Here is a 25,773-nt window from a genome sequence, read left to right on the forward strand (position 1 = left end):
GTATGCGCTGAACTGCGCAACGATCAGTGCGCATACAGCTGTCGAACGCCATCGAAAGCTTCTGTGCTAGCTATTCAACGTTCGCCGAAAACACCACGGTTTCTTCTCCGATGTAGTGATCGTATCGTTTGATTGGTCACCTGCGATTATTCTGAGATAATTCAGGAAAGATCTTGAGCCATGGACTGGTTGATGGGGTAAGTACAACGTAATGTGGAGTGCATTTACATATAAAGAGCACTTCCGATAAAGCGATTGACTGACGATCGAGTCCCGCACTTAAAATGCTATTCCACGACAACGTCTAGTCTGACTCACAAAATTTTTAAATTATCTCTGATTTTTTATACAATTTAACTTGATTTCCTGTCCGTACAACCACGAAGCGGCTTCGTCAAATAACGCAGCGTTGTACGATGAGCAATACTGTACGTTGTGTCGATCGGTTTCATTTCAATGGTGAGACCGATCGAGTCTCAGACGTTTGATGTCATGATGATTGACAAGGGAGCGGTGCTGTGCTGCGAGTGTGTTGCCCTCTGCAATTATTCATGACAAACTCTCTATATTGATCGCATGTCATGTCGCATCTGCATCACATGAACGTCAGATACAACGTCCGTACATGCTTTCTCATGGATAGATCAACCGGGGATGTCAAATCAAACCAGGTCACCTCCAAGGGTTAACTTGGAGAATGCCAAGCACACCGCACTAATCGGAGACACGTGACCATAATATTTACGAGTACTAAACACACCTTTTTTGCAACCTGAACAAGGTTGTCCAGAATATAGGTCTGTGATTTACTACAGTGAAATTCAAACAGCGTTTCAAAATAAATTTAAACCGATCGTATCGAAACTTTATGTAAAATATTAAAGACTATACAATGTACCACTACCACTGTATTAATTCCCTGTATACATAGCAAGCATATGTAACTACTGTAAAATACTTTATTTTAGCTGGAATAAATTTTTGCTGAAAAGTGTTCTGTATGGAATTTATTTTCACTGATTTCTGACGAGTTGAATGTAAAATATAGAAAAAAAGGTATATCAGCGAAAATAGTGAAAATTAATTCCAAGTGGAAAAAAAGTATTTTACAGTAGTATAACAGCAGTAGTCTTTTTAGAGATTGTGTCTTAAATAAATGAAATACGTCAAATTACACATGTACCCAGACACTTACAAATTTTATCAAACTACAATCTACACATAAATCAAACATCTAATTTGTGTTTGATACACATTTATTTTTAATTTTTCATGCAAGCTTACCTCATGGCAGAAATAAGTGTTACACAAAGCGTTATTGATTTGTTTCGTCCATTGATGACACTCGAAGTAGGTCGGGCACAACAATAACATTGACAGCTACTTGGGATGATAATATATCTCATAGTAACGACTGACCGTTACTACAGACAGTAATTCACTGGGTTGTTAGGCTTGAATCTAGTGTTTATTGATGCTACAGTGTCTCAAAAAAATAGTGACCATGGTTTGAATATACCACTTGCTCTAAGCTCATGGCCTCCTTTGCATTACTCGTGCCCCATTACTGTTTGTTCAAGACTGAAGAGTACCAGTGTGCCCTATACAAAAAAACCTGTGCTAGGATGTGGTGTTGTAAATATCCTTGTCTTTGTTGTTTCCCTTGGAATATGCATAAAGGTGAATACATTGGATAAGCCATGCCACAATAAATCAGTCAGATCATAACCTAGAAACCTAGAAAGCTAAATTCCTTTTCCTATTCAACATTCCACTATAACACCTAGCTATGGTCATAATAATATTACATCATGGTCAGCTATTGACTAAAGATTTGATTGGTTGTATGAAAATGGAGTCAATGTAAACATTGTCAATTTGACAGCTGAGATCGTCAATCATCCATACTCAGTATTTAAACTGGCCAATGAGCATTGAGTAATTTATTTCTAGGACAGGCATTAGTGGAGTAGTGTATAGCAAGTGGACTGTCGCATAGATACTAGGTCATTACGACTACAATGTGACATTACTAGCATCACAGCTAGGCTTTAGTGAAATGGTACATATCAAGTAGATTCTATGTGGCAGTAATCTGCCAGTGCCACTTAGTAAAGCGACAATCGTGCAGTAGAATACTGCCAGTAGGACAACTGTTTGATAATATTTTGCACCCTTTATGTTCTATTAATTCCCAGACAACAAAATCATGATTTTTGCTAGCACACTAGTAAATTCACACGCTTGTAAAAGAAATGGTTTAACAACTATGAATTTTTATGATATTCGGTGCATGGAACTTGCATGGCTTCCCTTTTTTGTCTGATGTTTGGTGGCACAGTTTGACTTCGGGAGAAGTCAGAAACCCGGAAACAGTCGACTACTGTGACAGGAAGGGGTCATGGCTTAGAACCCTTTTTGAAAATGATTTTTTGGTTTATTTATTTTTTTTTTTTTTTTTACAAATGTCCATCTGAGGTCAATGGAAATCAAAAACATAAATTTCACAGGCCCCTTTAATAATAAATTTGACAATTTTCTATGACAGTTTTAAACAGACAGTGAATTCAAAATGTAACACAGTGAGTGAGTTGTTCAATTCCAGGACATGCATTCTTACAACCAGAGGTAGCTAAAATACCAGAGATGTCAAAAACAGAATACACACTTTAATTTTATAGATGATTAGAGTTTTTGATCATTAGTACACAATTCAGGTTGACTTGTAGTCTAAAATAAGTCTCATCAATTTTCTATACATCCAAGTTTAACACAGGAAAATCCACAGAAGTGTTTGAGTGGGTCGCCCATCACTGAATATAATTACTGCCCACGCTTGATGTACATCACTGTCGGTCAGGCATATATTTGGGTCATGCGTAAATAACTATTTTGAAGATATTTGGGATGCTGTGTGCAACTTAATTATAATTCGTTACTGAATTAATATTGTATATGTATATGTAACAATTTGTAATTGTTCTGGGTAATATAGGAACAGTCAATGTAAATGTCAGGAAGGTGAGTGGAATGGATGTGTTTAACAAGAAACTCAATGATACTAAAACTTCTTAAAACTTCATGACCTGAGGCATTTTAGGGCAACATGTTACACTGAGTGTGATTGGCTTTGCCAAAGAGTGATTAGATTTTTTTATTGTTGGTTGACCAATCAAGGCAGGTGTACTATAAGATTACAGTCCATTCAAGTTACCAGCAAGGGGCACGTTTTGCCACATGGCTACAAATTGTCTAAAGTCAGGTATGGTACTCCAGTGAATACTGTCTACACATCATAATAATGAAATGTACATAGGTGGCTTGTTGCGACCGCTGCATTTGTACAAGGGTTACCATACCTCTGAAGGAGGCAGCTGGCAACCAATTAAATGTATGTAGCTGTCTACTCTTCTTGATAATGGCTCAAGAGCAGCCTTACTTCTGATACTGTAACTACCTCCTTACATGATCAAACCTCCTGGGTAAACTTGATATTCTCTAAATTGTTGAGCGTTCAAACAGACAAAATTTCATGAAAGTCACCGTTCCACCTGACTGCAGTGTAATTACCACTAAGATAATATTTCATGATTCTTTTCCTGAAATTTACTCATGAAATTTTTCACAATGTACTAGTTGGGTCAGTGTTTACATAACAAACATGTGACAAGTGATTTAGCAGACATTTGTTAAAATTTTTAGTTTGGGCATAAACTATGGTTTGGGTAACTATGTTGTCAATTAAATATTACAGCTCAAACAATTTCATGCACTCAAACTGTTACTGTGTTGTCTCATTCGTGCGTGTCAACGTAAGTTAGTGGTATTCAGACTGGTTTGTGAATGACAACTGCTGGATTACACTCAACTAGGCTATTTGATCAAATTGTTGGGGAATCACAAACAATGTGCTCTTGTACTGTTCATTGTTGTCAGAAACTCTCATTGTTTGTTTTATAGTGAATTTGCATTGAACAAATTTTAATGTAATGCCTGGGAAAGATTAAAATAAAAACTCGTACCTACATAACTTATTGCTGGGTACCAGAAATACCAAATTTGTTTCATCTGGTTTTATCTGCATTTCATATCAAACCATGGAGGTTTATATCTCCATGATGTTAATGTAGTAGGATTTTTTACTGTGTAATACAAGAATGGTTGTACATTTCTTGGTTGTTCGCTCTACTCATAAAAACCCAGTACAATGGCTTCTCTGAGGTCTATATGTGACTGATGTACTCAAGTACTTACCCAGACATTACAGTCTGTTGGTATAAGGTAATCTTTACAGTAATGTTTGTTCACAGAATGTAATTAAACAATTAGTGGCTAAAATAACAGATGGTTATGCAAATATATGTGCTGATTTGTTTCAGTATCATTGGCATGTTTGAAAATACAACTTCGTTTTCAAAAATAATTGTTGTTTTTTTAAATGCCACTTAAAAATCCATGTCATTTCTCACATTAAATCTTGAACAAATAGACTTTTGGGATTTAGAAATAGTCAATGATAAACAAAGGCAAATATAAAGTGTTCACAACATGAGTATCTTGCGAGCAGGTCAGAGGTCACCTAAACCTGAATGAATGTGGCTAACTGTTGAAAAAAAAAATGAAAATTTAAAAGCTTTTTGATATTTTCCTGAGCAAAAAGTTCTATCTAAGAGCAAATAACCCTTGGAAACTAGTTACAATAGCAACAGTGATTTTGTGAATTTCTCATTGCAATATACCTTATTCTGGCAGCCATTTTGGATTGGAAATTGGTTTAAAATGCATACTGAGGCTCATAAATGAATTAAAAAATGGTTCTTTGTCTGAATTTCCTGTAGCCAGTCAAAATAAATAAATTAGTAAAATTTCACGAAATTCTTTTATCGAAGATGTGTTAGTCTTGAACCACAGTCAGCCAACATATACAGGATAATAAAATAAATTAATTTACCAATATTCACTATATGGAGGGCAGCCAATTTAAATGCTGCTTGAAACTAAACTGGTATTTTTCACCCTGAAAAACCTGTCTCTCAGCTTGTATCTATATTTAGTTTCAAGCCGTATTCAAGATGGCTGCCCCCATATAGTAAATACATGTTGGTAAATTAATCAAATTTTTTTTTAGTATCACTTATATGCCAGCTGACTGTGCCTTGAATGTTCTCAAGATATGTCTGGCGTCTTAACATGTTTTCTCAATCTGGTAGTTTCTTTCTGTTTCCTGAATATCTCATTGAATATGGAAAATGTCTTATGTTACTGTGTTTGCTTTAGACATTGACGTCATTATGATGTAATGTCTGCTACATAAATCACCTTTGCCATGATAGACTTTATTACTTTGTAATAATAAATTAGTTTTTTTTCTGCTTGATTTTGCATTCTGAAAATGAACATTTTATATATATTTTCAGTTGGCTGCACACTAATGTGTGCATTTACAAGTGATTGCATGGGGATGTATGAGCTTTGTAATTGTTCGGATTGCTTGATACTATAACCATTAAGAATTGTACTAATTTGACAGGGATATACTGTGACTGACAAATATTTGCTCGTTTTTCAATTCAGTGAATCGCAAAATTACTCTTAATTATTAAATCTTGAAAATTTCTAGCAGTGGAAAATATATGATTATAGTAGCTGGACGTCAAAGGTCTGCATTATCAACAGTTTAAAATAAAATGGTTTAGTTGTGTTTTAGATTTACCGATAATTTCATTATTTTCAAATTAGTTTTAGAAATTCATTAGATCTTTGAAAAAAAAACATTTATTGTACCAATATTATAAAATATTATAAAATATTATAAAAATTGACAAAAACACAAAAATTTTCGGACATTTGACCAAATTTTGGGGAGTTTTTTTTCCTGACAAGTTAATGCATACCATGTTCATGTACCAATATAGATTAAATTAATATCATCGACAAATATCAGTATTACAGAAACAATTTTTTCTGAACATCAATGGATTTTTCAAAATTAGCCTAGATGCTGTTTTCTTTATGTACATCATGATGACACATAAGTTGCATTCACCAAAGTTCAAATACATGTACCCCCGGTACTATTAATATTCACATCTCGTACATTCTCAAAAAATATGTACGCATACCATTTCCACTGGTGTTGCAGCGGAAATTTATCTAAAGTGGAAAAAGTAAAGATGACACATGATAAGATTTTCTTCTTGTCACACTATTGTATCTAATTACATTAACTTGAGCTGAAAATGACCAGGAGTTGAAATGTCCATGACATAAATGTTTAAAACATTTGTCATTTATTACATTAAGGGTTGTGTTATATTCCAAAATACCCCCAAAGAAGAAGAAATCTGATAGTGACTTAATGGAAATAATAACGTCTACATGTACAACTCTAGAAAAAACATATTCACTGTAAATAATCAGAAAACATAACAATAGAATTCTATTAATATTTCAATTACAATATTTGATTGCTTGGTGTGTAAGAGACTTTTCCTATCCAGTGTACTAGCTTATATTACAGTGTACTACTGGAGTAATTATATATTCACCACAATCCCCCAATCCCCCTTCCTAACAAAAATACATTAAAAAAAAATGCAACACCACATTTATGTTCTGAATTACCCTCCTGTGTTTGAATGAATTAAATGTTGGAATAAAATGATACCATGATACCATGAGTTTATTTTATTGTATGATATCGTAGGTAGTACATGTAGCTGTCTGTAGTGTGGTGCGTAAATACTTTCTGGCGGGTCTGTATTTTATGTGTGTACTACGTACATCTAAAGTTGTCCTCAGTATCCTTAACTTCTCGTTGATTATGTTGGTCATTATATTATAATTGTGTAGCAGGTTTCTGAGGGAGTTGTGAAACTCCACAAGGAAATTAAAATGAAAAGACAAGCGCCAGAGTGACTATTGTGACAGTGTTGGACTACCATTCATATTTCGACTGAAGACAAATTAGCACATCCGGATAATACGGTTTATTACATCTCTCGCTTTGAATTTAGCTTCATTGTCGTTAAAATCTACGTGTCTGGGTTTGTTTGATATTTACATGCAATTGTACAGCCGTGTGTCTGATGCAATTTATCATGAATGATAAAAAGAGTACATTTAACAAGTAAATTGTGAAATCAATTGAAACGCCGACCTTGAAATCATTGCTTATTTCCTATCAAACAGGGTGAATTCATGTCATGCAGCACTCGGTGATTGCTAGATGAATCAAGATTATTCTTTCACTAAATAGATTATATCTGACTTATCTTTTGTGATTAATCAAGTCAACTTGTAATCGGTATCTTGAATTCGTTGACAGTGACAGTGACAATGTCCGTGTTCGTAGTATATTAAAAATACTGTTGGTATGCATGAATATTGTGCTAGAGGAGGTTGATGTGCAGTGGGCTTGTACAAACTGTATTACAGAATTGGTGGAATGACCATAGCTAATTTGCATATCAATTTTATGCTCATTTACATTTTTATTTTTCTCAAATAATGAATAGGTAGGGTTATTGGAATGTCAGGATTTATTTTTTCTAACCTTATTCACATGTTCAACTGTATACACTTATTTGTATATCTATACACCCCAATAATTTCAGTTATATACCTTTGATTTGCCCTACATCATGATTTTAGGGTCTACCATATATATATATTACCTAGGTATTGACATAAAAGTTCAATGTGATAAAAATCAATTTCAGTCATGAACCCCTGAGACCTCTATCAGCCGTAGTCGTTATACTGCCCTCTTGAGATCTCAGCTGGTACATTTAAGTAGCACTGTAAAATATACCTGGTGATACCATTATTTTTAAGGGGGAGGAAGGTATTAATATTCACCTAGAGTACCGGTACATTTTGTATGTCACATTATGATACAAATTGTAAAAACTCTCAGACTGATGATCGTAATTACAATGTATCAGATGGAAAATCCATTAAAGGAAATTATGTGTGGACGTAAACAAATTTGAGTGAAAGATGACACAGTTCCTGTTGTAATTACTTTCTCAGAAAGCAATTTGCTTTCTGCTTTCTGGTTAAATACATGCTATGGTTTGACATCAAATATATCTTGCTATTGGTTGATGATGTGCATGGTTTCTCTCTCGGTGAAGGAATGCTCTCTGATGTAGAAGAAAAAAACAAACTTATTTGTATTTAATTGCTTGATCTAAGTTTATTTGATGGACAGTCCTGTATCTGTTATTACAGTGATGTTTTTGTCACTTTTGTGTTATACTATTGACAGCTGTTGTTATAGCGATTGTTAACAATCTGTATCTGGTGCTTTAGAATATGCAATTATGAAAATGAAATTGATTGCAGCGAACTTACATAAAGAGTTGAACTCCTGTAAGTCCGTTGCCTTTTAGCTGTCAAATATTTGTTGCACATCACTAATTTAAAGTGCTTTGTATGTAGGGACTCACTTTTATGATCTGTTTTACTGCTACAGGAGAACATGTTTCTCATGAAATTAAAAGTGATTCACAGTAGCGTTTACGACTTGAATGTTCTTTTCTGCAGGATTTGAGAACTTAAATTTTGACATCTAGGCTAAAATATCTGTAAAGGTTGGAAGATAGCACTGCATTCTGGGTAGAATGAATGCAAAATGGTGGTTGTGATTGTAACCCCCTGTTTCATGCACATTTTGCAAAGGCAGTAAAAATTGTACGTCTTTCATAATTGCTGGTTTAGCCAGCTTGAGGTCATAAAGTCGTACACAGACAATATCACCTTATAAACGGTTGTTATGCTTTTTACAAACTGTGCGGTACCCTTGTATAAAGTACATATGCTGTTTCTTATTCATAGTTCGTCTCAAAACAATGTCATTTCATTTGTGAGATGCAAGTAAATAAACTGTTAACTTGATAACCAGGGTTCCTAATTAATTAAACATTTCAATTTCAGTATTATTCTCAATGCATGACATTTCGCTGAAAGTTGATCCATTCATTGAAAAAAAAAAGTCCATTTGTCGAGTGACAGTTTTTTTTTTTTTACAAAAAAGAAAGCGTTATCAATTCGTACCATATTAGAGGTTATTTGGATATTTAGCTTGAACGTAGTAGTAACAGGATTACAATAATCATCTCATTATTTCAAAAGAGAGAGGCCCAATGGCAATTCATGAATACCGAATACCGTAGCTATTGCATTTATGCAGCACACATTCGTGTATTACATCACACGTCAAAAGCTTCAAACGCAATTTTGCTGACAATACAACTTTAATATCATTATGGCATTGATAATAGAAAATGTTACTTCAACCTAAGTTGCACCCTAGATCTCATATTTCACTTTAAAAAAAAAACAATGTTGTGAACTCAATTCAAAAACAAAATTCAACCTCACAATCAAGTAGGAAGCTGACAACTCGCGCAAATTCAAACTACCGGTATCAATATATGTCATCTTATGTAATACATGTACTAAGATTCCAATAAAGCTGTATGGATTCTGTCATCACATACTGAACCCAATGTTGTATACCGGTAATAGCATGTACCGATGTTGGCATGGTGGTTGTCATCATAGATGGAGGATTTTGTCGTAACTCTTATATACATGTACGTCACAGTCCCTCTGTGAAAGAGGGAATTTGGCTGGGTTTTATTTTCCCTTTTTTATTGATAGCTAAATACATGTACATGTTAAAAAGAATACAGTTGAACTCGGCCAGATTCAAATTCGACCTGATTATAATAGTCAAACTCGCAGCCAGATGTAATCGCTTCAACCGCTGTCCGAGTTCTACCATTGGTTGAGTTCAAATCTGGCCAAGTTTGGTCGTCACTGTTGATTGAAAACCCAGTGAATATATGCAACCTTATCAATAGTATTTATTGTTTTCTTCACAATTCAGTGAATTTAAAATCTAGTGAATTTATATTTTAATTCATTGAATATTTCCCCTCTAGCAGAATTTAGTTTATGTATATACTGATAGTAACAAGATCCAAAATGACCACCACATCAGAATTTAAGCATTGATCAGTTAAACAGGGAAGTGAGACCCCAAGTAGGCCACTGTGTGTGTGTGTGTGTTTTACGTGTGAATTGTGTGTGTTACAAATTACCTTGCATTATACGCTCACATACCATGTGCATGCACAACTTCCTGTTTTTATGCGTGTTCTCATTGGCTGAAAAGTGTCACATGGTTATTAGCATTTATTTGTTTTTATGGGTAGCCTACAAATGACAGTATCATATTTTGCCTAGTCAAACAGAGCATGATTGATTCAGCTCGTCTAGCATTTAACTGATATATACCATGTGTTTGCAGACACTAGCGAATACCTGACAATGAGCTGCTGTGTTTGATTAAGATGTTATTTATGGGGCTGCTGGTCTGCTTTCATTTTGCATCGTATCGAATATATTATCGTACGTCTTGTACGCTTTATTGACTATAAGGGTGGGAGCAGTGGTTTTTGTTCATGTGTCTCGTTTTGAGATTTCTAAGAAGAAGACTATACAGACTGACTTAGGGAGTTGACCTCCAGGAACGCAGTATATAGTGGATACAAAATGAAAATGCAGCGTGTTGTTGGAAACCTTGTTGCAAACTTATTGAATGGCAATGACAGGTAATATTTTCTTAATAGTATTATTGTTTATCACCTCTGAGTCAGTATTTGTAAGAATCTTCCAGGCACCTGGCGTGCAGTTAGGTTGTTCAACTAATTAGAATATCAATGTACACATGTCTGTTAGTGTACTTGCTTTTTAAGTTGCTGTTAAACAGCGTTTGTTCATTTTCCCATGTTTATTCATGCCAATTTTAACACCCTATATGTCACTATAGAATGAGTGGTCTATGGTTCTGTCCATGGTTGGGTTTTGTCTGAAGCTCTGTACCTGTATCATGGAATACAACACTATGGCTGCATTAATTATTCACTGGGTTTTAATTTCGCCATTTTCACTGATAAGTGAAATTTTCTAAACTCTGTCATAAGTACACAATGTGAAATAACAATAGAACTTATTACAATGCTCAAAATAGTGAAAATAAATACAAGTGAAAATTAATGATTTTACGGTACTTTATTTGTGAAATTAATGATTTTACAGTACTTTATTTGTACAGCCTTTTGGTTTGTATGTGTCGGTTACTGTAGTGTTTAAAATCAGAAAATTGATTCTCACTGAATTTTAGATTTTCACAGATTACAAAAAAATCTTCATTGCATTTGCATGTTTGTATAATTCCACAAATGGGATTCATCAAGGGATAGAATTACAGTGAACATTCTTGAAATGTTGCAGCTTGTGCTGCTGAACAAAACATCTCTAAAAACAATTTCTTTTACACCAGAGACAATTATGATAATTTATACCACATTGCGTTGTACTCAGACCTTTACAGCAAGTCTCAGAAGTATTGGGGCAGCCAATTTGCAAACTCGCTAGCAAATTGGCTGACTGCTTGGGTTTTGACTAAACAGTTGGCTTTCAAATCTTGCTGGCGCCAACTCGTGGTCGCGTCCACTCTGCGCGAGTCTATATTGCATTAGGGAACATAGTATGCATTTACGTAGCCTTGTACATGTCTGGACTCCCCTGAATTATTTGCTTTGCGGGGCGTGATAATATAAAAGTAGTTTCCCTGCTCAGCCTGAAAATGACCACAGTCAACTGGCGTACAAGTGCGATTAATCCACCGATATTTACTAAATGGGGGTAGCCATCTTGAACACTGATTGAAACTAAATAAAGAGACAAATTGAGAAACAGTTCCCGATAAATCAGGGAGAAAATAAATTTTCACATCTAACCGATTCGTTGGGATAACATTAAACCAACCGCTAATAAAATTTGACTTCATTCATCGTTTTTGCGTGGACAATCCCTTGTATACGAACACCTCATTACACAAAGAAAATAGAACACTTTCCCTTGTATATTTGAAAGCGAAATAGCCATCCAACTATAGTATGACAGCCCCTACTGTTATATAGATTCGCCCAGAGTGGGCGTGACCACAGGACGGCACCTACGAATTTCGAAAACCAACAGTTCAGTCAAAACCAAAGCAGTTAGCCAATTCTCTAGCGAGTTTGCAAATTGGCTGCACCAATACTTCTTAGACTTGCTGTAAATAATGATAATTTTGACTTTTAACTTTTGATGAAATGGTCTATCACTCAAATGTTGTTGAAATGTTTGAAATTTTGACTGCGATTGTTTGGTCTCTGATGTTTCAGTCTGGACATTTCAAACTTTGATGTTTCGTCCCCCGTATTTATATTTTTCATGTTGTTCATGTTAAATCTGGCTCTACCTCTCTTTCGTTAAGAATACTTAAAAATCATTTTAAAAACGTTCAACACACCCGTGGGCAAAACATTCGCTTTTGAAAAAAGCCAGTGAGAAACGACCAGGGCTGAAATGTCCATGGCTGAAATGTCTGCCCACTACATGTAACACAAAATAAATAAATAATATTTTGTAAATAAATATAAATACTCTGTAATGTACAAAATCTTCATGGTCAAAACTTCCTACATGTGATAAAAAAAAAGCATATTGAAACGCAGGTGCACATCATAATTTTTTTTTGAGATTTGAAAAAGAAGGCTGATTTTTATTCACATTCAAGCCAATTCCTCACTAATATATTGTCTGATTCATTTGTACTCAAGTACTGTAGGTTGAGTTATTTAGAGTTATTATTGTCAGGTATTGTTTTTAAAAATCCTGAGGTTATAGTTTGTAAAGTTTTATGAATTATTTAATATTGGAGTTTTCTGATTTTAACATAATTAACTAAAAAAATATTAACAAGTCATAAAAACAATGCAAATATTCATTTTCAGTTATTCAGTCAGTTATTCAGCAAATACAATAATAAAGCTACTATGTGACATGTCTAATGGTGGTGTGGAACCTTTATTTTTATCTCGCTGAACGTTTTTCAATTGAGTTCTATTATAGCTGTGTTTACAGATTAATAGAAATATACATTTAGGTTCAAGTCATGGAAATGTTTTTGAGAAATGAGTGACACATTTCAATTCTAGGTTCTGACGGATTAGAGCAGTAACCGTAGCAACAATGTAGGCATCTTAGCAACCCATTGTTGGTATACGTGATATATGAATGAAGTATGATGATTACACGCTAAGCATCATGGACAAATTTACCTATCATCAGTTTTGTATATTCCGTTGTTTTGTTGATTTCTTAAATTCAAGTGGGTTAATATGCTGCAGGCTGACAACGGTACATTTACCTTCTAGTTAAATTGATACACTACTCGCATACATGTGGGCTTCAATTATAAGTTGTAAATATTGTTGTATGATACATTTATAAAACAATATGTAGTCGGTCAGAAATCTGTTTATGCTCTCATGAAAGATAACGATCAAATGACGATAAAATAATAATTATCTGCATCATAATCTATATAAACAAGACCATATTTTGTCTGCTTGATTCAAAATTAATAAATTTAGTATACCAGGCCTCTACAGTACAAGCACCTTATTTGGACAGACTTTCATTTGAAATGTTATCCTACATTATGATAAGAAATTGATACATGTTCATACAGACAGATGCTTTCTTTGGTTAAAGAGAACCATGCAGGAAATTTATCTATTTTTGTGGCTGACATTAGAAAGTGCATTGACTTGTGTGTACAGTATTTGTAAACTTTTTTTTTCATTAAAGAAAAGTATACCAGGCCAGATATGATAAATTTGAATGACCAAGGAAATGATCTATTGTTATATCTACTAGGATATACCGGGAGAACCCAAATCTTTGATGATATCATGGCTGCCATGCTTGAGTGTTGACCACCATGCTAAAAGGATGTGTTGTTCACTCCATTTGACCCAATCAGATAAACATGTAGCACTACATAAATTCATCTCACAGCATGAACTGTGAATGGTTTGAACTTGGTGGTCCTAATTAAACAGACCAACGGGAGTCAGAAAGCAAAAAGTTTATTCAGGTCAGCTAATCCTCATAAGTCACCAAACGTCATGGCCAATGTAAAAAATAAATTGATTAAAGAAAAGATTATTCCATTGTTGAATATAAAACTAATGAGGAAATCTTAAACAAAATCGAAAAAATTTCTATGTATACTGTATGAGAGTGTATACTGTGTGTACATTACTGAAATGTACAAGTCATGTGCTATTTCACACAAGACCATGAATGCACAAGTTGTAAGCCTTCTGTCACACACATGCCATGATCAATATCCGGTTAAAAAAAAAAATCTTTGAACAAGTACTGATTCTGATATTGAAAACAAAACTTTTGAAGAATTAATGATTGACAAATAGTAAGTATTAGTAATTGAAACATCAATGAATTTAAAAAAAATAGTTTCCCATCATACTGGTGACCGTTTGACCTACCCTATCCTCGGACTACAGTATATTGCCGTTGGAGGTGCTCTAATCATAACACTGTAACACAACAACTAAAATATTGCATTCTGGGTAGCTTGTTGATTGAGGTTACACACGTGTACATGTATGCCATGAGTGTTTACGATTGTTGCGACGTTCAGTTTCTGAAAACAGCAATGGATAATTTAATAATTAGCAAAAAATTCTCTGATGTAGCAGTTTTGCTTTCAAAATCGTATTAAAAAATACAGGCATCCACGCAACAGTAGCCTAATAATACATGTACAATGTCAAAGTAATATTTGTGTTATTGATTTTCTTGTTTGATTAATCTATTTTATCACATTTTCATTCTAAAATACAGAACAATTATTTTATGTTCATTGTAATAATAAAATTAATACAGTTATACATGTATAGCAGTTTGTGAAAAGTGTCTCCCCAGTGTCTTTGGTTATACATGTACCTTTATTTCGTAAATTTAAATATCATAATTTCTACTAAAATTTACCTCACTGCAGTCTAGTCAATGTAAAAGTGATGGTATGGATTAGTACCATGGAATTATGAATATAGAACCAATTGCTATTTATATGAATTCGATATATGCCAAATTTTTTTTAAATCCACTCAAAAATTAGAGGTCAGTGGTCGTTGCCCCATTCCCTGTTCGATATGGGACTAAAAGCGACATAAACAAGGCGTGTAAAATAAATCGTTTGTTTACATGAAATTGGAACACTCGCTGCGCAATGACCTTCACCCTTTATATAGCAACCATGCCAACCATGACAATACCCATATCAATCAATTCGAAAAAAAAGCTATGTTTCATTCATCAATGCCAGACATCTATTTTATTGCCATCTATTTGAGCATTTTTATCAAAATTTAAAGAAATTAATGGTACATTGGTTCTGTTGCTAATTAAACAAGGCATTGAAGAACTACTCTAATTAAGGCGCACATCTTATTAGTTAATAGAAGTGACAATTGTGAAAATCGTGTCGTTACTTGGCAACCTTTCACAGCTTTACCTTAAAATAAATTTGTATATGATCATTGAATAGGAAAGACGCTTCTTTTTATCCAGTTTGTAATTATGACAAATCAATTTATTTACAATTCAGTCAGTCAGTTTGTTTGCAAATCCATGCACCATAACATGCTGTGTTCTGGTAATATATATCTGTATCCGGTGAACAAATCCCATTTTTCCATCAGTCATCATTGCCCTTGTTTTCTATTGTAGTTACATGTGTTAGTCAGAATGAAAGGGCTTTAATGCTAATCAGAAAGAAGGGTTGTAATTACACATGTTAAGCAGAATGAAAAAGTTACCATTACACATGTTAATCAGAAAGAAGGGTTACAATTACACATGCTAATCAGAAAGAAGGGTTACCATTACACATGCTAATCAGTAAGAAGGGTTACCATTACACATGCTAATCAGAAAGAAGGGTTACCATTACACATGCTAATCAGAAAGAAGGGTTACCATTACACATGCTAATCAGAATTAAAAAGTTACCATTACACATGTTAATCAGAAAGAAGGGTTACAATTACATATGTTAATCAGAAAGAAGGGTTACCATTACACATGCTAATCAAAAAGAAGGATTACCATTACACATGCTAATCAGAAAGAAGGATTACCATTACACATGCTAATCAGAATTAAAAAGTTACCATTACACATGTTAATCAGAAAGAAGGGTTACAATTACACATGTTAATCAGAAAGAAGGGTTACAATTACACATGCTAATCAGAAAGAAGGGTTACCATTACACATGCTAATCAAAAAGAAGGATTACCATTACACATGCTAATCAGAAAGAAGGATTACCATTACACATGCTAATCAGAATTAAAAAGTTACCATTACACATGTTAATCAGAAAGAAGGGTTACAATTACACATGTTAATCAGAAAGAAGGGTTACAATTACACATGCTAATCAGAAAGAAGGGTTACCATTACACATGCTAATCAGAAAGAAGAATTACCATTACACATGCTAATCAGAAAGAAGGATTACCATTACACATGCTAATCAGAATGAAAAAGTAACCATTACATGTTAATCAGAAAGAAGGGTTACAATTACACATGCTAATCAGAAAGAAGGATTACCATTACACATGCTAATCAGAATGAAAAAGTAACCATTACATATGTTAATCAGAAAGAAGGGTTACAATTACACATGCTAATCAGAAAGAAGGGTTACCATTACACATGCTAATCAGAATGAAAGTTACCATTACACATGTTAATCAGAAAAAAGGGTTACAATTACACATGCTAATCAGAAAAAAAGGGTTATCCATTACACATGTTAAGCAGAAAAAGGCTTTACAATTACACATGTTATTCAGAAAAAAGGTTGCCATTACACATCTTAACCAGAAAGAAGGGTTACAATTACACATGCTAATCTGACAGAAGGAACAATGGAGGATAACCATTACACATGTAATAATGGAGGGTTATCATTACACATGTAACAATGGATGGTTACCATTACACATGTAACAATAGAGGGTTACCATTACACGTGTAACAATAGAGGGTTACCATTACACATGTAACAATAGAGGGTTACCATTACACATGTAACAATAGAGGGTTACCATTACACATGTAACAATAGAGGGTAACCATTACACATGCAACAATGGAGGGTTACCATTACACGTGTAACAATAGAGGGTTACCATTACACGTGTAACAATAGAGGGTTACCATTACACATGTAAAAATAGAGGGTTATCATTACACATGTAACAATAGAGGGTTACCATTACACATGTAACAATAGAGGGTTATCATTACACATGTAACAATGGAGGGTTACCATTACACATGTAACAATATAGGGTTACCATTACACATGTAACAATAGAGGGTTACCATTACACGTGTAACAATAGAGGGTTACCATTACACATGTAACAATAGAGGGTAACCATTACACATGCAACAATAGAGGGTTACCATTACACATGTAACAATAGAGGGTTATCATTACACATGTAACAATGGAGGGTTACCATTACACATGTAACAATGGAGGGTTACCATTACACATGTAACAATAGAGGGTTACCATTACACATGTAACAATGGAGGGTTACCATATTACATGTGTAACAATGGAGGGTTACCATATTACACATGTAACAATGGAGGGTTACCATTACACATGTAACAATAGAGGGTTACCATTACACATGTAACAATAAAGGGTTACCATTACACGTGTAACAATAGAGGGTTACCATTACACGTGTAACAATAGAGGGTTACCATTACACGTGTAACAATAGAGGGTTACCATTACACGTGTAACAATAGAGGGTTACCATTACACGTGTAACAATAGAGGGTTACCATTACACGTGTAACAATAGAGGGTTACCATTACACGTGTAACAATAGAGGGTTACCATTACACGTGTAACAATAGAGGGTTACCATTACACGTGTAACAATGAAGGATAACCATTACACGTGTAACAATGGTGGGTTACCATTACACATGTAACAATGGAGGGTTACCATTACACATGTAACAATGGAGGGTTACCATTACACATGTAACAATGGAGGGTTACCATTACACATGTAACAATGGAGGGTTACCATTACACATGTAACAATGGAGGGTTACCATTACACGTGTAACAATAGAGGGTTACCATTACACGTGTAACAATAGAGGGTTACCATTACACGTGTAACAATAGAGGGTTACCATTACACGTGTAACAATAGAGGGTTACCATTACACGTGTAACAATGAAGGATAACCATTACACGTGTAACAATGGTGGGTTACCATTACACGTGTAACAATGGAGGGTTACCATTACACATGTAACAATGGAGGGTTACCATTACACATGTAACAATGGAGGGTTACCATTACACATGTAACAATGGAGGGTTACCATTACACATGTAACAATGGAGGGTTACCATATTACACATGTAACAATGGAGGGTTACCATATTACACATGTAACAATAGAGGGTTACCATATTACACATGTAACAATAGAGGGTTACCATATTACACATGTAACAATAGAGGGTTACCACATTACACATGTAACAATAGAGGGTTACCATATTACACATGTAACAATGGAGGGTTACCATTACACATGTAACAATGGAGGGTTACCATTACACATGTAACAATGGAGGGTTACCATTACACATGTAACAATGGAGGGTTACCATATTACATACATGTATGTAACATTGAGAAGGTTGATGACACAGCTTTGAGAAATAAACAAGATTATAGTAGCAATGTTTCATACATGTAACAATATTTTCTCTATGTGGAATACACAGCAGCAGCATGACATAGCCTTTGATTATTAATATATTCATGTCATGTCTACCTACATGTAAACTCATAGAAAATGACAGTCGCTGTTACCACCCGTTGATTTCATTATGTAATGTCTTTTATAAATGAACCCTGTCAGCCTGCTGTTGCTGACCTTTCTGACTTGCTATTTGACGTCTTAAGGCGATCTTGATTTAGGACTGTTACATATATTTTCAATCCATCATGATATGCTGAAGGGTGATACCAGAGGGTGGGGGGTGGTGGTGGGTTGCAGAGATTTACCACTCAACTGATTACCATTGGTAACACTTTTAAATAAATTTGTTGTGATTTCTCTTGGAAATCAGAGGAAAATTATGAGCATAATTTGGTGATTTTTTTGTTTCATCCTTTTTTCAAAACCCCCAAATGTTAGTTGATGGTATATTCGATGGCATTGTAACATTATGTATACCATAGGTGGCATCTCGGGAATTTAATATGCATTCAACTCGATCCTTGTGAAGACATAAGAATGACATATGAATAACAATGGGATGACTTGAGATAAATGTGCCGTCAGTAGACTTTGATGTTTAACTAAGTACATGTATGTGTAGAGGTTAAACGCAGTTCTGATCATTCCTGACAGATTTTAGATTCAAATTGATCGATTTACCAACTTAAATGCACAGTAGTAATTCTATTTAACATTGGTAGGGGTAGATTTCATTACTAGTGGAAGCTATTTCCCAAGACAAGACCAGTACTGCTGTTCAGTGCTTATCAAAACTGACCTTTACCTTAAATTCATATAACTTCAATCAGTGTTTTCCCAAGAAATTTAAAACATGATAACAGTCAAAATTTACATACTAATTTGCATATTGTTTGCATAATTATTTCAAACATATTGTGATGATTAACCACTCAATTACACAATGCACAAAATTATTGACTCACAAAAGTGTTATTGCTTCAAGAGTGTTACAACTGCACACAAGTTTAAAGTTGTCAGCAACTTGTCAATTTGATTTACAAAGTCAGCAATGGCACAGTGGGAATGTAGTAGTCAGGATAATGACAGAGTCATTAATGAGTCAGAATCAGAGTCAGATAATGGCAGTCAGACCAGTGTGGTAGTAAAACAAAGCATTGTGACAGTACTGCCATGCTGCTTGTGTCCTGAAGAGTACACTGTTCAGTCCTCAGCATTATTCATTAAAAAAAAATTAATTCGTATAGCTATCCTACATGTATATCAAACATGCCCGGTCAACCACATGTGAGCCTTAACCAAGGTTCCGCTGAAGTTGTATCTGTTTATTAGTGAATCACAACTAGTGGATTTGGCTTCCGCATTAAGTCTGTGGCAGGTACTCCGTCAGGGTACGAGCTGCCCTATTTATTGGTTTTGAACCCAGGGTGATTTGATTTGAACTGTACAGTACAACTCTTAATAATAAACCCAGTTTGTACAGTACCATGAAAAGGTCAGTTCAAATGTCATTTATAACATTTACTAAAAACGCTACAACCTCTTAAAATACAAGCGAAAAATTATCGCAGTGTTATGTTACACAATCGTGGATTGAGACAAAAGTGATCAGTTTCGGGGTATTTGTACCCAGTTTGAAATATTTTGTTGGAGAATAAATGCCTGAAAACATGTAAAAAATATGCTTTTCTGGAACTATTTCATGTTGGAGCATTATTATTTAAAAAATAGTATCAGAATGTCACAATAATTTGAGACATCCACAAGTACCGATTTCATAACTATAAATGGTTTTTTTTTCACGGTATATATCCGGGTGATATTGCTCAAAATAAAGCGTTATGATGAAAGTCTGGTGATAAGTTTTTATTTGAGCTAACTGCATGTACTTATAAGTAATAGGTGATTTTCCGTACAATTGCGAGATCTCGCGAGATGCATGAAAGACGCGCGTTGAACGTCTGCTGTAAAAATCGAACGATTTGATTTTCAACTCGAATTTCTTTATTTCGTAGCTCACATCGACCGGCCGATCTTCGACAAAAGAATATTGTTTCCGAATACCCTCACTTAATCGAAATTGCCTGTCATCAAATGTGGACAGCACATTATTAAGCATGGAAATGTCCCCGAAATACTTTCGCGTTTGTTGAATCCCACGCGATGTTTGACGCCACTACGACGCTATGACCTTTGTTTGTCCTGTTTTTACGTTCGATTTCACGTATAACGCGTGATTCTCGCAGTGAACGAAAAATGGTCTATTGCAGACACCTTTGTCCTATCATCACATCACATACACATACTGATTAAAAATTGTTATGTAGGAAATGATATTAAGCGTTATCCACTTCATTTTATTCAATATAATCAAGAATTCATTCTTTTAAGAAGTTCTAAATTTACCTGCTGCTCAGCAGAAATTGTCCACCGATCAAAATGATTACTGAATTGCTGACTTACGTATGCCACTCCATGGTTATGCTATTGATTATAAACCACCTGTTGCACAAACATAAGCACAAACTGAGGTACATTTCAATTGTAAGTTTTATCATTAGTATATCGCTTAGGATTAGTGCTGACAATTGCTGAAGATCTCGGTCTATCAAAGGTCAATAGAGGTCATCATACGGCCTGCTTTAAATTTTGTGACAATTACGAAACTATGTATTTTATTCGTTGTTTGCATCGCATGGGACCCATATCATAGGCATTGTATCATGACAACTTGATTATCATCAGTTTTCTTCATTTTGCCAAATTGCACATCATTTTAACACTTATCAAGAAACTCAAAATTCTGTATTTTTCTTGTGGAAAATGTAAGTTGAAATAAATTTATTTCTGCGCTGTCTTTTTTGAAACATGAAACTTCACCAATTTTCTTTATTTTTTTTTTATTTATTTTGTACGATGATAATGTGGGTCATTTTTTTTTTAAATTTATCAGAGATGCTGGAGGTCGTGGAATAGCCCACAATTTTTTTTCTTCTATTTTTAGTGTTTGACAGGTCATCAGTACTGTAGCATATTTTAAGTGTGCTCATGTGAGTGGCCGGGTTCATGTGATGCTTTCTGCGTTGACTTACAAAAATAGGAATCCCTAAGCTCACAATTATAGGCTCTGTAAGTCATGCATGCATCAGTGTGTGTGTTCTGCTCATGTTTTTATCACTTATTAACAGAGTGAAATAGAAAAATATTTGTTGCTGGGGAGATTGGTCATACCTGAGTATGGGAGGTTCCATTCTGTCTCGGGAGTACATGGTGGTGAATCTGGAGGGGCTACCTTTGTTTGAAGTCTTTGAGAATACTTGGTATTGTGCAAAGAAAGATGTGGACATGTTGTTATAGGTAAAATATTACAAGCTGTCTGAATATTCTAATTTTCTATGATGTACTTCTGATAATTTATACTAGGAGCCTTTGGTACTTACCTTATGCAGTGTTCTCATTTTCTACAGTCCGTAATCTCTTTTCGACATGGGTGAGAACGTTAATTTTTGGGGGTACAAAGGTGTAGTTATCCACCTAGTTTTTTTTACGGGAGATATGGTGTGATTAATTTTTGTCCGTTAGCGTAAAAATAACCACTCGGATATGGGCTGTTCAGCCTTTTTCTTCACTAAAATACTGAGGTAGGTGATTCTAGTTTGTTTTTTTATCACATATTTCATAACCCATTGGCTGAATCATTGTCGGGTAACGGCTCAGACCTGTAAACTTCTACCGTTGCATGAAAAAAAAAAATCAAGATATTGCTATTAGCGACTTTACAGTTATTGATACTGTACCTGTGCATACACATGCATTCGAGTCGGTCAGTGTCCTACTTTTATTTTGGGGGGGAAACAGTTTTTTTTGTTAAATCTGTTTATTTTTCACATAATCACAGCCTGTTTCTCAATCGACGTCAGAAAATAAAAATGTGTATTTTGTGTCACATAAAACCCAGTTTCCATGATCTGTATTATTTATGACACACCCCCTTTGTCTGGCAATTATACAAATGAATTTCCAATCGAGATTTCATCTTGTCTGCGTTTAAATCATTAAAATATTGTTTGATTTAAAGGGGGACTATAATCATAGTACACGTTTGATTTCATAAAAATAGTTTTGTGTATTGTGGGCCTACCCACTAGGAATTTTCTTTTTTTTTGTGTATGTACATTTCTACGCTTGATCTTTATTTTAATCAATTATCTCTCACAATAGATAGAATGTATAATTCTACTTGCCTAGCCTATACATTTATGTATAATAATCAGTCCCGATCAGTTCAATAAATCTATCCTCGTACTGCCATTAGTTGGTGTGCACGGATACACCGGTAATAACTTCGTCAGTATTACCTCTACTGATCCTAAACTCAATTGTATTGACAGGCTTTAGAACAAATGCAATTATCATACTTTGTTTTAGCTGTCTGTAATATATTTTAAGCATGCCCATCTTGTCTACCGTCATATTTAAGGGAATGTATTTTTAAATTGGAAATTTAAATGAGATTGAATTTAAATAGAATCCTTCCATTTATGCAAAAATATAAAAAAAAAGTTTGTAAACAAACTAGAATTTTTAATTTATGTGTACATACCTGTACTTATTTTATTTCTTTTTTATAAATATGTACACTGCTGCTGTGGGAATGCACTTATTTCCAGTATAAAGTAGTCAGGTTTTAGAAAATACAAACTGTTCCATGAACTTACTGAAAAAGTTAAAATTTTCTTTATTTTTACCTACATGTATGTGATGTTTGATGTCTTAAGAATGGAAAAAAATTAAATAAAAATATGAACATGTTTATCATTGAAAATAACCAGTTTTGTTATTATGTAATGTGGCAATTTATCATTGCACAAAAATCTCTCTATATCTCAATATTTTGCTCATTGACATTGAGTGAAAAAATGATATATATGTTGTCTAAACAGGTGATTGTGCTCAATGGAAACAGCTTGTTAAAATGTACTATTTGCATATTATTTGACACAATTTCTCAAAAAATAGATTTACATACTGTTTATTAATTAATAACACTGAACCTATTAATTAAACAGATTTTGCCTTTAAATAATTGTATCTGTCATACGCACTTAAATACAAAAATGCATTAATAACTCTTCTACCTTCTAGGTAGTGAATATTTTTCCTATTTTATAAAACATAAAGTACATGTACAGAGACGTCCTCTTCCACAGGAAATGACATCATCTCTCCCACACTTGAGAAATTTATTAAAAAAGATAGCTTTGTAACTGATTTACAGGGCACTGGAGAAATATATGTACCGGTACTACTTCAGTTTGAACAAATATTGATTTAATACAAAACAACCTATAAATTCAGCTCAAATAGACGGAAAGTTTCTTTCGCTTCAGGCCACACAATTTCTTTTCTTAAATTTGTTACCATTTTAAATCGTTTGTTAGTTGTAGACTCTACATTGATAACATTTTATACTTTAAACTGAAATTTTCAATGCTAGAAATTTTTGTCATTTCAGCATTTTCTGGCATTTATGAAGACAATACATGTATTTTGTCACAGGAAGAATTTTGACTGCTACAAAATTTCGCTGAATCATGGAATTTGCGCAAATTTGTCTCAATTTCAAGTTTACAGTTTACTAAAATGGAGTGTAGGATAAAATAGATTTTGACCAACTTAGAATTGAACACATTGTGAGATTCGTAAGACAGTATTTTGTTTTGGTATATTATTTTGACAAAACTTTAGTCTCACTGTTTAACCTTTTCACCACCAGACTTTCTCACCCAAATTTGTCTGCATTTTTTTTCTTATATTCTTTATTATTTCTAGAAATGAACCCCAATTTTGAAACCAACAGACAAAAATTTTAATTTTTACTCAAAAAATCTGAAGAAAAGGACAGACTATAACAAGACTATGTGAATTTTGTGATAAAAAGAGGGAACTGGTGGTGAAAAGGTTAAATGGCTGACTGTCCGCCATTTTGTTCTATGTCATAAATGACAGTTGTTTCCATCATCTGATCGATTGGTGAATTTTTTTCTTCTGTAAGCCCATTACTATACAGGATGCAATCATTTCCACGGTCAATGTTGTTGAATACTTAATGGAAACCGATGACATTTTCATTGACCTGTTCAGGAAATATTTCAACAATACCATTTTGATGAAAGTGCTTCAGCAGGATCCTTATAAATCTGATTTAAAATGTCTATGTAGCAGAGAATATAAATAGTGACGCCCTGTGTGTCTACATCTTTGAGTTAATCGGTTTATTCTTTAAACTATTTAGGGTTGTTAAAATCACAAGATGTGACAACGTGGGTGTCTTCTTACCATGTGACTGACTGTCTTCTGTAATTCCATATAGCACATAGAGTGTAAATGTGTTAGGCAAAGGGATAATCATACAGCCTTCTTTCCTGTTCATCTGCTCAGAAGTGTAGAGAAAACCCACATAAGATAAGATATAAAATACTGTATAAAAGTTTTGTTATGAAACAAAAATCTTTATTATGCTTATCACAAACAAAAAAATTGTATTTTTATGCTGGTTAAAATATTGGTTGGTTATTTATGTGATCTTTATACAGGTACATGTATCTTTTGGAGGTTCGGACAAATTCGGACTGAATTGATTGTATATAGCATCATCTCAATGTTATCGTTACTATAGGTTCATGTTATCAGGATATTAAAAATAAAAAAAATAAAGGTTCATTAAACAATTTTTTGGAAAAAACAAGAATCTGAAATATTATGGTCATATTATTTCTTAATATCCCATAATTATGTATTTGTAGAAATTAGAAATGACCCATTGAACATTGTCGTCAATTTTAGTGGGACTCATAAAATTAGACACGTAATAATTAAATTGTCATTACCGGGGTATGTCAGCAACTTTCTTGGAAAAACACCACACTTGTATAGTGATCAGGCAGCATTGTAGGTTTCATTTTAGACGCATATTCTATCATAAAGCTGGACAAATATATTTCTT

At 34.0% G+C, this 25,773-nt stretch overlaps 1 protein-coding gene across 1 annotated transcript in view; it reads left to right on the forward strand.

Moving 5' to 3' along the window:
* Positions 1-25,773, forward strand: part of LOC100369865 (MOB kinase activator 2-like) — a 46,841-nt gene continuing 21,068 nt past the window's right edge. The window contains exon 1 of the mRNA XM_006815695.3: positions 1-197. Within this exon, the coding sequence (XP_006815758.1) occupies positions 181-197 (17 nt within the window). The 5' untranslated portion in view covers positions 1-180. The remainder of the gene's footprint in view (positions 198-25,773) is intronic.

Source organism: Saccoglossus kowalevskii, chromosome 1 (genome assembly GCF_978046115.1).
Source record: "Saccoglossus kowalevskii chromosome 1, keSacKowa6.1, whole genome shotgun sequence".
Classification (NCBI taxonomy): domain Eukaryota; kingdom Metazoa; phylum Hemichordata; class Enteropneusta; family Harrimaniidae; genus Saccoglossus; species Saccoglossus kowalevskii.